Source organism: Theobroma cacao, chromosome 10 (assembly GCF_000208745.1).
Source record: "Theobroma cacao cultivar B97-61/B2 chromosome 10, Criollo_cocoa_genome_V2, whole genome shotgun sequence".
Lineage (NCBI taxonomy): Eukaryota > Viridiplantae > Streptophyta > Magnoliopsida > Malvales > Malvaceae > Theobroma > Theobroma cacao.
Window position 1 is genome coordinate 13,379,491 of NC_030859.1, and position 12,956 is coordinate 13,392,446.

The window sequence follows — 12,956 nt, forward strand, 5'->3', positions numbered from 1 at the left end:
AATAAAATAATAAAAACATGACACATGACATTTCCTTATTGGTTCAAATTTTAAATATTTGACTTTTAATTCTTTAATTCTCCACCACACATTTCTCATGTTTATCCATTTCCATGATGAATAAAATCCCTTGGTCTTGACAAATGTCGGGGGTGAAAATTTACTAATTTGCCCCTAAGACGGTAAAATTGCTATTTTACCACTATACTTCAAATTATACCGTAATTAAAATTTTTCACTTCTAAACCTCAAATCATACTCCAATAAGTCAAATGGAGCCAAAAAATTCTTTTCTAAAAATTCTCATTTTGTCTCTAGGTGGTAAATGATCATTTTGCCCTTAGTAGTGAAAATTCCAGTTTGACTCCAAATTGATCCTTGAACTCTGAATTACCATTTTGAGTCATCCCTGGACTGTGAAACTCTTAATTTCACCTTAAAATTCCTATTTGAACTAGTTCGAGGCTTAATCGACTTAATGGTACCATTAGGGGTAATATCGTCTTTTAACGATTTTTCGAACTTCTTAAATATGCAAATATTCTATTGAGCATGTAAATGACGTCATAATTATTTTATAGAACAGGGTTTGATATTATGCCTTGGCAGCATCATATTTTTGTAATGCTAGCTGGTGGTCCAGACTCTAGACAAAAACTATCTTTGGTGCAAACTCTTATTCTGCGGCCTGTTGAGGGAGTAAGAAAGAGTGATTCAGCAGCCAAGTAGTTTCCTGAGCTTACAGCTTTTATACTCACTATCAACAACAACTAAAAAAAAGTTCACCTATTAGAATTATCTTATCCCAATCAGAAATTCATTTGCATTGTTCTACATAATTACTTTAGTTTAGCACCTGCCTAAACTATTATCAACAATACTTGCAATGAGAGTTGGCCAAAAGATAACACTTTTTGGTGTTTGAATTCTATATTTGAAATTGGAGTTGCTTGTTCTACTGAATTGCCAACTGAGCGAATGTGCATGACTGATGTTGTTGCTAAGCTTTGTTCTATAAGAGACAAGTTGCTTCCAACTTGATCATCAAGAACAAGAGGTGCTTGTCAAATTCCAAGCCATTCTCCAGGGTCTTAAATTTTTTTCTTGCCACTCCATAGGCCTCTAACTCTAACTTGTAAGTTGAAAGCGATTCCTCTAACATCATTCTCTATGCGAGAGACCATAGCAAAGTTCCTCGGCGTATGAAACTAATCTCCAATGCCATTGAAACTCTCGCAAAATCCATCAGGAGAGTCACCTTCAATCAAATCAGCCGAAAGATTAACTCAGTAGCTGACAGTCTTGCTAAAGCTGATGTTTTGTGAGCTGACAACTTCAATTCCTTCTTTGAGCCACCAAGAAGGGATCTTTCCTCTGAAGCTTAGGAGTGGTATTTTATTTATAGAATTTATCAATTGGTCTTCCCTTGTCGTGTAGGATTATTACTAGAATGCATTAATGTTGCACTTTCCAATATGTACATCAGACTACTTCTGATGCTTGCCAATCATAGTATGTGAGGATTCTTTTGCTTCGTTTGAAAGCTGTACAATTTGTTATGTCTCTTTAAGAGATTTTAACAATAAATTTACTTTTCAAAAAAAAAAAAAGTGATACAATTGTTTTACATCTAAAGAGTAGTAATAACTTTTTAATTCATTATCCATTTTTGTAAAAATTTTGCATCCTTCCCCAAATTCTGAACCATGATATGTCCTTATTTATGTACAATTTTAATTTGTATCCTAAACTTTCTGAAGGTTTAATTATTTCCTTCTACTGCAACTACTTGTTGATGGCTTGTAATGGTGTAGCTTGTTTTGTCAATGATTCTCCATAAAAAGTAACCATTCCCTTGTTTTGTCAATGATCAAATTTATAAGAATGTTGGATTTAGTTTCAAGTTCTACCCTTTGTCTACATTTCATGACTAAAATTCCACCTCTATTTTTTAATGTTCCATGATTTAAATAAATTTTCTCGTGCTTAAGGTTCTCCGTCTGAGGATGTGGTTATGGCTAAATTGATCTGGTTAAGGTCAACTACGTTTAATTCCAGACAAATAAATCTTGAGAAGCTTTTGTCTTATTCATTGCTCGAGAATGGCTTTCCTTCAAACCTTTCTCTTTCAATTTCCACGAAGAAATTACTAGGCAATTTGCCTTGTAATTAAGCAGGCCAGGAACCATAAATATAGTCCTACAATTTCAGTTGACTTGAAATTGCCAACTTACCTTGTAACTAAGTAGGCCGGGAACCATAAATGATAGGCCTACAACTTCAGTTGACTTGACATTGCCTAGAATTAATGCAAAGGGGAATGACCAACATGCCTCAATCCTAGCTCAACCTTACAAGACCTCTGGCCACATCACTAAGTCAAGTATTTAGCATGTCTAAAACTTCAGTGACCAGAAGAGATAAAACCAGATAAAATAAGAGTCCCAAAAGTCCTACATTGCACTTAATTCTTGTTGATGAACCAAGCACTCTCAAGTATAAACTAATCTCAATTCAAAAACTTGTCTAGCTTGATGATGAATCTATCAAGAAAGCATTTGAAACTGTCCAACTCTCTTTTCCTTGTTTACTTGCCGTTATTCCTCTCACCTTCTTTTACCAGCAAGGTCCTAAATTCTATTGATTAACTAAGAAATCTGGAAAAATGAATCAGCTAAAAAATAGAGAAGTTGAGAAAATTCTTATCAAGGAAGAAGAAAGAGAAAAATTCTTGATGAGCACAAAATAGTGTGCTGCACACACTCTACATTTAACAAAGAGAAAATGGTATTTATAGGTGGTTACATAAGAGATAAAATAAACAGCCAGTTAAGGACACCTGGTTCTCTAGAAACATCTAAAAGAATAGTGCATAGAGAGACAGCCACACAAGCTTAACGTCTACACAAGTAAAACAACACAGTATTTGAAAGAAAAAAAATATTGCTAATAAAAAAAAGATAACACATAAAACTGATAAGGATCAATCGACATAAGCCATTCTTTTTTTCTGCAGCTATGAATTTCCTGTAACCATCAACCTTTGAATCAGCTTAGCAGCAAGATGAAGCCATCTTTCAACACACCTCTTTGGTTTCCATCTTGCTGACTCCCAATAGTTCTCTAAGATACCACAATGTAGAACATCAATTTCCTCTTCTTTAACAGCATCCTGAATGAAGTGAAACTTCACTTTTATGTGCTTTGTCCTTCCATGATGTACTGGATTCTTAGCAATAGATATTGCTGATTGATTGTCTATCATCAGTGGTGTTCCTGATTTCTACTTGAACCCCAAATCTTCCAACACTTTCCTGATCTAGATGGCTTGATTTGCAGCTGATGCAGCAAAGATATACTTTGCTTCAGCTGAGGATTGTGCAACCACCTCCTGTTTCTTAGAGTTCTAAGAGAAAACAACACTTCCAAATGAAAAACAATAGCCTCTTATGCTTTTAAAGTCGTCCAAACTCCTTGCCCAGTCACTATCACAGAAACCAACCAATTCACTGCTCTTGTCCTTCTCAAATCTCAAACCATAATTTGTTGTCCCTTTAATATACCTCAAGACTGTCTTTGCTGCCAAGTAGTGTTTATGAGAAGGTTTTTGCATAAATCTCGACAACAAACTTGCAGGATACATCAAGTTCGGTCTTGATGTAGTCAAGTACAGTAGACTCCCTATGATACTTTTATAATTCGAGCTTACAACCTCAAGAGTTCCATCATTTTTACTCAGCTTACTGTTGGAAGCAAAAGGAGTCTCAACAGACTTACAATTCGCCATGTGAAACCTCTTCAACAATTCAGTAGCATATTTCTTGTGATGAATATAAATTGAATCTACACTCTGAATAAATTGTAGTCCCAAGAAATAATGTATCTCCCCCAAGTCAGACATTTCAAACTCCCTCATCAATTTTGACTTGTAATCTAACAGAATATTGTCATCAACACCAATAATCAAAAGGTCATCCACGTATAATGAGATTATCACTCTAACCAGTTCACTTGATTTGTAGACATACAACGTAGGTTCATTAGCACTCCTTAGAAATCCTTCTGCAAGTAAGAAAGAATCAATTCGAGCATACCAGTCTCTTGGAGCCTGCTTCAAACCATATAATGCTTTTATAAGCTTACAAACTTTCCCTTCATCTCCAGGTTTAATGAAACCCTCTGGTTGCTGAATGTAGATGTCAAGCCCAGCTCTACAATATGTTTATTATGCAATTTCCACAGAAGAATGCATGTTTACTTACTTGAGTACCTCGAAAATCGTTAAAGGACGACAATATACCAATTGGTACAATTAAGTTGAATTAAGCCTTGAACTAGTCCAAATAAAGATTTTAAGATGAAATTGAGAATTTTAGAACCTTAGAATGACTTAAAATGGTGATTCGGAGTTCGAGGATTGATTTGGAGTCAAATTGGAATTTTCATAACTTAGGGGCAAAATGGTCATTTGCCACCTGAGGTTAAAATTGGAATGTTGGGAGAAGTTTTTGACCAAGATTGACCATTTAGAACATAATTTGAGTTTGAGAGGTGAAAAATTTTAATTTCGGCATTTTTTCGAGCATAAGGGGCAAAATAATCATTTTACGACCCAGAGGCAAAATTGAAATTTTTCACCACCCAACACTTGTCCAGCATATGATATTCACCCATTATTATTATGGATAATTGAGAAATTTTAAATGGTGGAGAGAGATTGCTTAATGGGTAAGTATGACACATGGGCCAATGGAATGGTGACATGTGTCAAATTTTCATTTATTTATTATTTGGCTTTAAAAATCAGCCCATAACCCTCCCAACTCATTTCTCTTGGCCGGCCAAAGGAAGAAAAGGGAAGAAAAGAAGAAGAACAAAAACCTAGCTAAGCATTTCAAGAGAAATTGACAAAATTTCAAAGAATCAAGTGACAAAAGGTAAGATTTTTCAATTCTAGCTTGTGATCTACCTTTCCTATGCATTCTTTTTCATTTTCCATGGTTGAGAATCAAGTTTGCATGAGGATACCTTTGCTGGCCGGACATGGGGGGAGGAGTTTTGAACTTGGATTTGGTTAGATTTCAATAGATTCTAGTGTTTTTAGTTAGTTAGTGATGTGTAGTATGAAAAGCAAACAAGAAAAGTTCATTTTCTTCCATCACCCTCCATTGGCCGAATCTTCCCTATGGTGTGTTAATAGTGGACTTGATTTTATTTCAAGTGATTTGGTTAGGAATTAATGATTTATGGTGTAAAAAATCAAGTGGGAAAAACCATAGTGTTCATGCACCCACCATGGCCGAAATTCCCAAGAAGAAATGTGAAGATGATCTTGCCAAATTTTATGTTACTTGACTTGAGTTTGATGATATGGAGTATTGGGAGAGAAATGGAGTTATTTGGAGTTAAATTGGACATATTGGCCAATTAATCGGGTGATAGATCGAATTAGGGTAATACCGTTTTATTTAAGTACACAATTGAATTTATGTAGAACACTGTGTTTAGACGATGATCCAAACAATTTGCATTCCATTTCATGCATTAGTATAGAGCCTGAATTAGTTTTATAACAGTTTAGTACAAATGTAGTAAATGGCTTATTGTGCATTATGTCTAGGTGGTGAACTTTCTGGCAAAAGTAAAGAGATAGTACCCCGAGGATCAAGAATCGGAGTACTCGAAACTCGATTTCCATTACAGTGAGTAACCTTATCATCATCTTGATTATCTGAAGTGAATTTTAATTCGTTTTTGTGATTTTATGGAAAATGAGTTTAAATGGTAAATTTTTATGTTTTATAAGCTAAATGTGATTAAATGAAATGATTTTATAAAATTGTCTTGAAATTGAATGATGATTTTGAAAATGGAGTAATTGGAGACTACTTGTTGTATTGTAAATTATGTTTTGAATTGAATTGTAAAACTCGACCCTATAAACACATGTCATGACATACATGCACTAAGTAACATGTTATTACGCTAGGAAAGTTCCTAAGAATAGACGAAACCCGATATTGTACCTAACGGTACACTTGAGTTGATTTAACCTCGAACTAGTTCAAATAGGAATCGTAGGATGAAATTTAATATTTTACAGTCCAGGAATGACTAAAAATGATTGTTCGAAGTTCGAGGGTTCATTTGGGGAAAAATTTTAAATTTTGATGTTTAAGGGCAAAATCGTCATTTTTCCATCTACGAAAATAATTTGATCATGGAATGAAATTTTTGACCAAGATTAACTATTTGGAGTATAATTTAATGATAGGAAGTGAAAATTTTCAATTTCGGCAATTTTCGAAACATAGGGGCAAAATTGTAATTTTATCACCCCAGGGTAAAAACCGTAATTTTTACCACCCAAAACTTGTCAAAATCATAGGATTTACTTATTTTTGGTATGAATAACTATGGTATGTTAAGTGGTGAAAAATTGAAGTTTAAAGGATGAAATTTTAAAAATGGGCCAATGGAAAAGTGACACATGGTACTTTTTAATTGTTTAATATTATTTTAATGAAAAGTCAGCCCATTTAAACCCCATATTAAGTGATGGCCAGCCATAAGGAGAGAACAAGAGGGAAAATAGAGAGGAAAGGAAGAAAAGAGGAAAACCAAAGGAAAACTGAAAAATTCAAAGGGGAAATCGCGTTTTTCGACCGTTTACGCGTCTAACGGTAAGATTTTTTGACTTTAGCTTGATTTCTACCTTTCTTATGCCTTTGTTTTCATTTAGCATGCTTGAGGAGAGAGATCAAAAAGTGATATCAAGGGCTGGACGAAATTCAAGGGGGAGGAATTTGAAATTTTTATGTTTTGATTTTTAGTTAAATTGATAGTTTTAGTTAGTTAAATGTGTATAGAAATCAAATTGGACAAGAAAGCATGAAATTTTCACAATACCCACCCTTGGCTGAATGTTCAATGATGTACAATGATGATGAACTGATTTTTATTCTAAGAGAAATGAAGAGAAAATGATGAAAAATGGTTAAATGTGATAGAAAAACAAAGTAGAAGATTTACCGAATTAATGTCCCATTTTTGGCCGAATTTTTCAAGGAAGAAAGTGAGCTGATTTTGGTGATTTTAGTGAGTTATTGGCTGATATTTAATGGTTAGAAATGTTGGAAAGAAAATGGGACAATTTAGAGCTAAAATGGAGCGCGTTAGCAATTTATCGGGTAAAGTGTCAAATATAGGTTAATATTGCGTTTAAGCCGTTTTAGGCTATTGCATTTCATACCATGCATTAGTATAGGATTTAAGTCAATTATATAGTGATTTAGCATCAATGTGGTGAATTGGGTAAATTTTGTAATGTGTTTAGGAGGAGAGCTTTCCGGTAAAGGCAAGAAAGTCGTACCCGATGAACAGTGATCGGGGCACCTAGAAAGCATTTAATTTGTACAAATGGTGAGTAAGCCTATTATTATTGTAAATTATCTAGAGTTTATTTTTAAATGATCTTTATGTATTTTATGAAACGAAAATGAGATTAAAATGGGATTTTTGATGTTTTAGAAATAAATGTGACAAATAAATATATTGTCTTGATTTTCTGAAATAAGAAACTTTTGATTATAAAATTGAGTAATTGGAGGCTGCCAATTGTCTTGAAAAATATATTTTCCTATGAATGGCTTATGATATATGAGTATATGTGACTATATTTTATAATTGCATTGGGAATTTATGTAAGCTGTCCTTTATTATGCAGACTGAGTAAATAAATAAAAGTTAGGTTATATTGTCGAAATTTTATTAAAATTGGTGGGTTTAGTCACTGTAGTGGCTGGTTTTCGTGGACTACCTATTAGAATGGCACGATAAACCCGGTTATATAGTTACTTCGGTTGTAAAGGCGAGGAGGGTAACTCCTAGGGTAGTATTAGAGCTCACTTCACGTCGAACCCCCACGTGAATGTGTAACTCGGTCAACGCCAAGGAACGACTTGTTTTCAAAACTAACATGTTTTTAACATGTAAATATCTTAACAACCTTGGCAGACTCTGTTAGATGCCTCGGTCAAGGTATCCCCGAGGACTAGTTTTGGCTTGAGCCCTGTTTTAATAAAAGTTATAAGCCTTAACAATTGTTTTGGTAAATTACAAATATTTTATGGTTTAAGAAATAAATTGAAAAACCTTATGAAATGGTTTGTAATTTGTTGTTTAAAGTTGCCTCCATATTACTCGCCTTTAGATATTTATGATAATGTCTGTTTACTCATTGGGATTGTGAAATCTCACCCACCTCCTTTTCAAGTATTTCAGGCCTGTGGTAGCTTGTAGATACCAATTTTGTCAAGGATTCCAATTAACCCCTCTATCACACGGACAGTAGGTTACTATCACCAACACTTGGTGTATTTATGGGCCACTTGTAATTGTAAATATTATTGTATATTATAACTTTGTAAATTATTGTATGTATGAATTTATTTTACTTTTAAGTTACAAAAGATTACTTACATGTGTTTCTATAAATATTGTTTTATATAAAAATGCTATATTTTTGTCTTTTGATTTACTTGAGCCGAAAACGACTGAAAATTGTTTAAAACTGATATATAAGCCTTACGAGGTTTCGATTGGTATTCCAGGTAATGAGTATCAATCGGGACGTCGCGACGGTTATCATGGGCTCGAGGGAGGTTCTGGGTCGTGACATGAATGGCTTATGATAATGTGGGCATGAATGGCTAGATGGATATTTGTGTTGAAAATGCATAAACTGTTGTTTGCCTTGATAGGCTGGATAATGATAAAATTGCCATGTCATGCTGTTGAATTTTATTGAATTGGTGGGTTATAGAGTGGTCACTGCAGTGGCGGGTTCTGTGGACTAGCCTATTAGAGGGGCACAAAATCTGGGTATATTCTTATCTCGATCGGAGAGGCGCGTAGGGTAACTCCTGAGGTAAAACTTTAGAGTTCACTTCACGCCAAACCACCATGTGAGGGTGAACTCAGCCAATGCCAAGGAACGGCTATGTTTTCAAAATAAAAACATAATTTATGCGTACATGACTTTTTAACAGCCTTGACAGACTCAGTTGGGATAGCCCCAGGCTAAGGTATCCCTGACAACTGAGTATGAGAATGATTTTGGCATGAGCCAAGCTTTTCAAGAAATCATAAGCCTCGTTGTTTATTTGGGTGAAATGAATATATTTTATCTTATTAAAATGAGTTCGAAATGCTATGAATCATTTTTATGCTAATATATTTTATCTGTCTCCATTTACTCAACTTTAGATATTTTAGATGGTATTTGTTTACTCATTGGGATTATATAATCTCACCACCCTCCTTTCCACCCATTTCAGGCTCAGGATAGTCGATAGATATCTCATTTCGTTGAGGGCTATAGTTGGACTTGCATCCTCAAAAACTGTAGGTTCACAGCCTTCATTACTTTTAGTCATTCGAGGGCCCACATGTCATTGTTAAATGCTTTGAATACCTGGCTGCGTGTGCTACTGTATGTAGGAATTTATTTTTTTTTATGCTATAAAAATTATATAGGTAGCGTTCTATAAAAATTGTTTTATGAAAAATTAGAATATTTTATTCATTTTTTAAATTTTATTCCATTAGCTATAATTTCACTTTAAATGAATGTTTTAGATATCCAAACTTATTTTCAGTTATGAAATGTGTAAATTTCTCTCATATACTATGTTTTAGTTGGTTTCAAAATTTTTGAGAAAAATGACTAAAATACCCCTGTGTAGTTAAAATTTCTCTTTGACTGTTTTTGAATTGAAATTGGTTCATATCACTTTGAAACATGATTTTAGTAATTAATACTCACAGGGGAAGTGAGAAAACTGATGTTAAGCCTTACGAGGTTTTGATTGGCATTCCGAGTAATGAATGTTTATCGGGACATCACGGTGGTTGTCATAGGCTCGATGGGAGTTTCGGGTCGTGACAGTAGATATCCTCAGTAAGGTGACCATTCAAAAAGGCTGACTTCACATCAAGGTGGAATATTTTCCAACCCTCTCTAGCAGCTAAGGCAGTGAGCATCCTGACAATGTCCTGTCTAGCAATTGGAGCGAAAGTCTCCCGATAGTCTATACCATAAATGTGAGAATAGCCCTTAACCACCAGCCTTGCTTTAAGTTTGTTAACTGATCCATCAGCATTTAGTTTGGTCTTATATATCCACTTAACTCCAATAATGTGCTTACCTGCTGGTTAATCAACTAGTATCCAAGTCCCATTTTTGTCAATCATTTGCATTTCTTGTTCCATTGCCTGCACCCATCTAGCATCTTTAGCAGCTTCACTATAGCAGTTAGGTTCTGTGATAGCAACATTACACCTTGCATATATATCTTGCAAGGATCTAGTTCCTCTAACTGCAAGGCTTTCATCCTCAATATCTGTCTCATCCTGCTCATCTTCATAAACTGATTTTAACTTATCAACACTTTCAATCACTGATTTCTCCCAATTCCATTTTGAAAACTCATCAAACTTGGTGTCTCTACTAACCAATATCTTCTTAGTTTTCACATCATACAGCTTATATCCTTTTGTAACCTCACTATATCCAATGAAGATTATCATAGCACTCTTCTCATCTAGCTTTGACCTCTTTTTATCTAGAACCTTTACATAACATATGAAACCAAAGATCTTCAAGTGTGTTACAAACGGTTTGTAACCAAACTAATACTCAAAAGGAGTTTTACCTGATACTGACCTGGTTTTGGTTATGTTCAGTAAATAATTTATTGTATTAACAACTTTTGCTCAAAATAGCTTGGGAATATCCTTTTGAAACAACAAGCACCTTGCCATCTTCAAGAGTGTCCTATTCTTCCTTTCAGCAACTCCATTTTACTAAGGACTATAGGTTGTTGTAAGCTGATGAGTGATACCAAGATGAGTTAACAACTTCTCAAATTCAGCAGTTGTGAATTCCTTCCCATTATCACTTCTAAGTGTTTTAATGGTAGTGTTAACCTGATTCTCAATCAAACTTCTGAACTTAATGAAGTTCATTAATGCATCGGACTTAACTTTAAGAAAATATATCCAGCAGTATCTAGACATATCATCAATAAACACTAGGTAGTACCTGCTACCACCAAGGGAGATAGTCTGCATAGGTCCTGCTAAGTCAGTGTGTACCAACTATAGCTTCTCAGTAGCCTTTCACCCTTTATTCTTTGGAAATGAAGTTCTGCTTTGCTTTCCAAACTGACAAGTGCCATACACATACTCAGGCTTCATGATCTTAGGCAATCCTTCATCCATCTCCTATATAGCCATATCCTGCAAAGATTTGTAGTGCACATGCCCTAACCTCCTATGCCACAGTTCTGACTCATCAACAGTACTAATATAGGCCTTCTATTCTATATGCTTCCAATCAATCGGATAGCATCTATTCTTCATCTCCACCGTGAACAGTTCATAACCTTTAAGATCAAACACTGTGCAACATTTATCCTTGAAAAAGAGAGCATAGTGACTCTTAGTAAGCTATCCAACACTAAGCAGATTTTGATTGGCTTCTGGAACAAAAAAGAAATTTGAAATATACTTGATGCCGGACTGAGTTTCTACCGTAACAGTCCCTAATCCAAGTATCTTTAAAAAAGTTCCATTGCCAATTTCAACTCTAGACTTGTAGCTCCTATCCAAGATAGAAAACTGACTCTCATCCCCAGTTAAATGATTTGAACAGGCACTATCTAACAGCCACAAGTTCTTTTTAAATGAACCTCCCACTTCTCTAGTCATGAATAGCACCTCCTCATGTTCTTCAACTTGCTCAGCCATTGCAGCCTTCTCTTCAGACTTAACTCTTTTATTTTTACAGACTTTTTCAACATGTCCAAGTTGGTTACAGGACTTACATTTCACATTTAGTTTGTACCAACAAAATTTTGCAGAGTGAGTAGTTTTCTTGCAGTGTGGACAAGGTTGATACTTCTGCTTCTGTTTTTCAAGTTTACCATAAGCTCCTTTCTTATCCTTATCCTTTCTTTTAACTTCATTCTTCTTTGTATTGCTACTGTTCACTTTGAGATTTTTAGTCTAAGCTACCAGGGCACTATCAACTACACCTCTTTGCCTAAATACTCTTCTTTGCTTCAAACCCTCCAGAACATTTACCAGTTCTTTCATAGTCATCTGAGTAATATCCCTAGAATCTTCTAAAGAGGAAATTTTGGATTCATATTTTTCTGGGAGACTCACCAATATCTTGTGCACCAACTTTTCCTCTGTAACAGCCTTTCCCAACAACCTTAACTGATTCACAATACTCATCATTCTTTTAAAGAACTCCCTAATATTCTCATCATCTTCCATCCTTAACATTTCAAATTGTCTAGACAGATTCAAAGACTGAATATGCCTAGTCCTATCACTACCAAAAAACTCATCCTTCAAATGATCCCATACCTCCTTAGGACTATCTAAATGCATAATCCTAAAGAAAATTTCATCAGAAACAGCTGAATGCAAACTTGACAGAGCTTTGTACCTTTTAGCTTTGTCCTCTTCAAACTGTCGAATCTGAGCAAGAGTGGGGTTAGCATGATGTTGAATAAGATCCTCACTAGTCTCCACAACCTCCCGAAGACAATAAGCCTTCAGATACGACCTTATCTTCACTGACCAAATAACATAGTTTTCACCAGTAAAGACTGATGGAGCAGAGGTGTTGAAACCCGCAGCAGCCATGAACACTAAACCACACAAAAAAAAAAAGATGAACAAACTTGAAGGATGATGATGAGAAAAAGAAGTAAACAACCCCTTAAGACCCGTTACAAAGCTCTGATACCATGTTGATTGACTAAGAAATCTGGAAAAATGAATGAGCTAAAAAACAGAGAAGTTGAGAAAACTCTTATCGAGGAAGAAGAAAGAGAAAATTTCTTGATGAGCACAAAACAGTGTGCTGCACACATTCTACA

General features: G+C 34.9%; 1 protein-coding gene across 1 annotated transcript; it reads right to left on the minus strand.

Moving 5' to 3' along the window:
• Nucleotides 12,070–12,720, minus strand: LOC18586780. Its single transcript, XM_018128839.1, has one exon. The coding sequence runs from the start codon at nucleotides 12,718–12,720 to the stop codon at nucleotides 12,070–12,072; it is 651 nt and encodes a 216-aa protein (XP_017984328.1).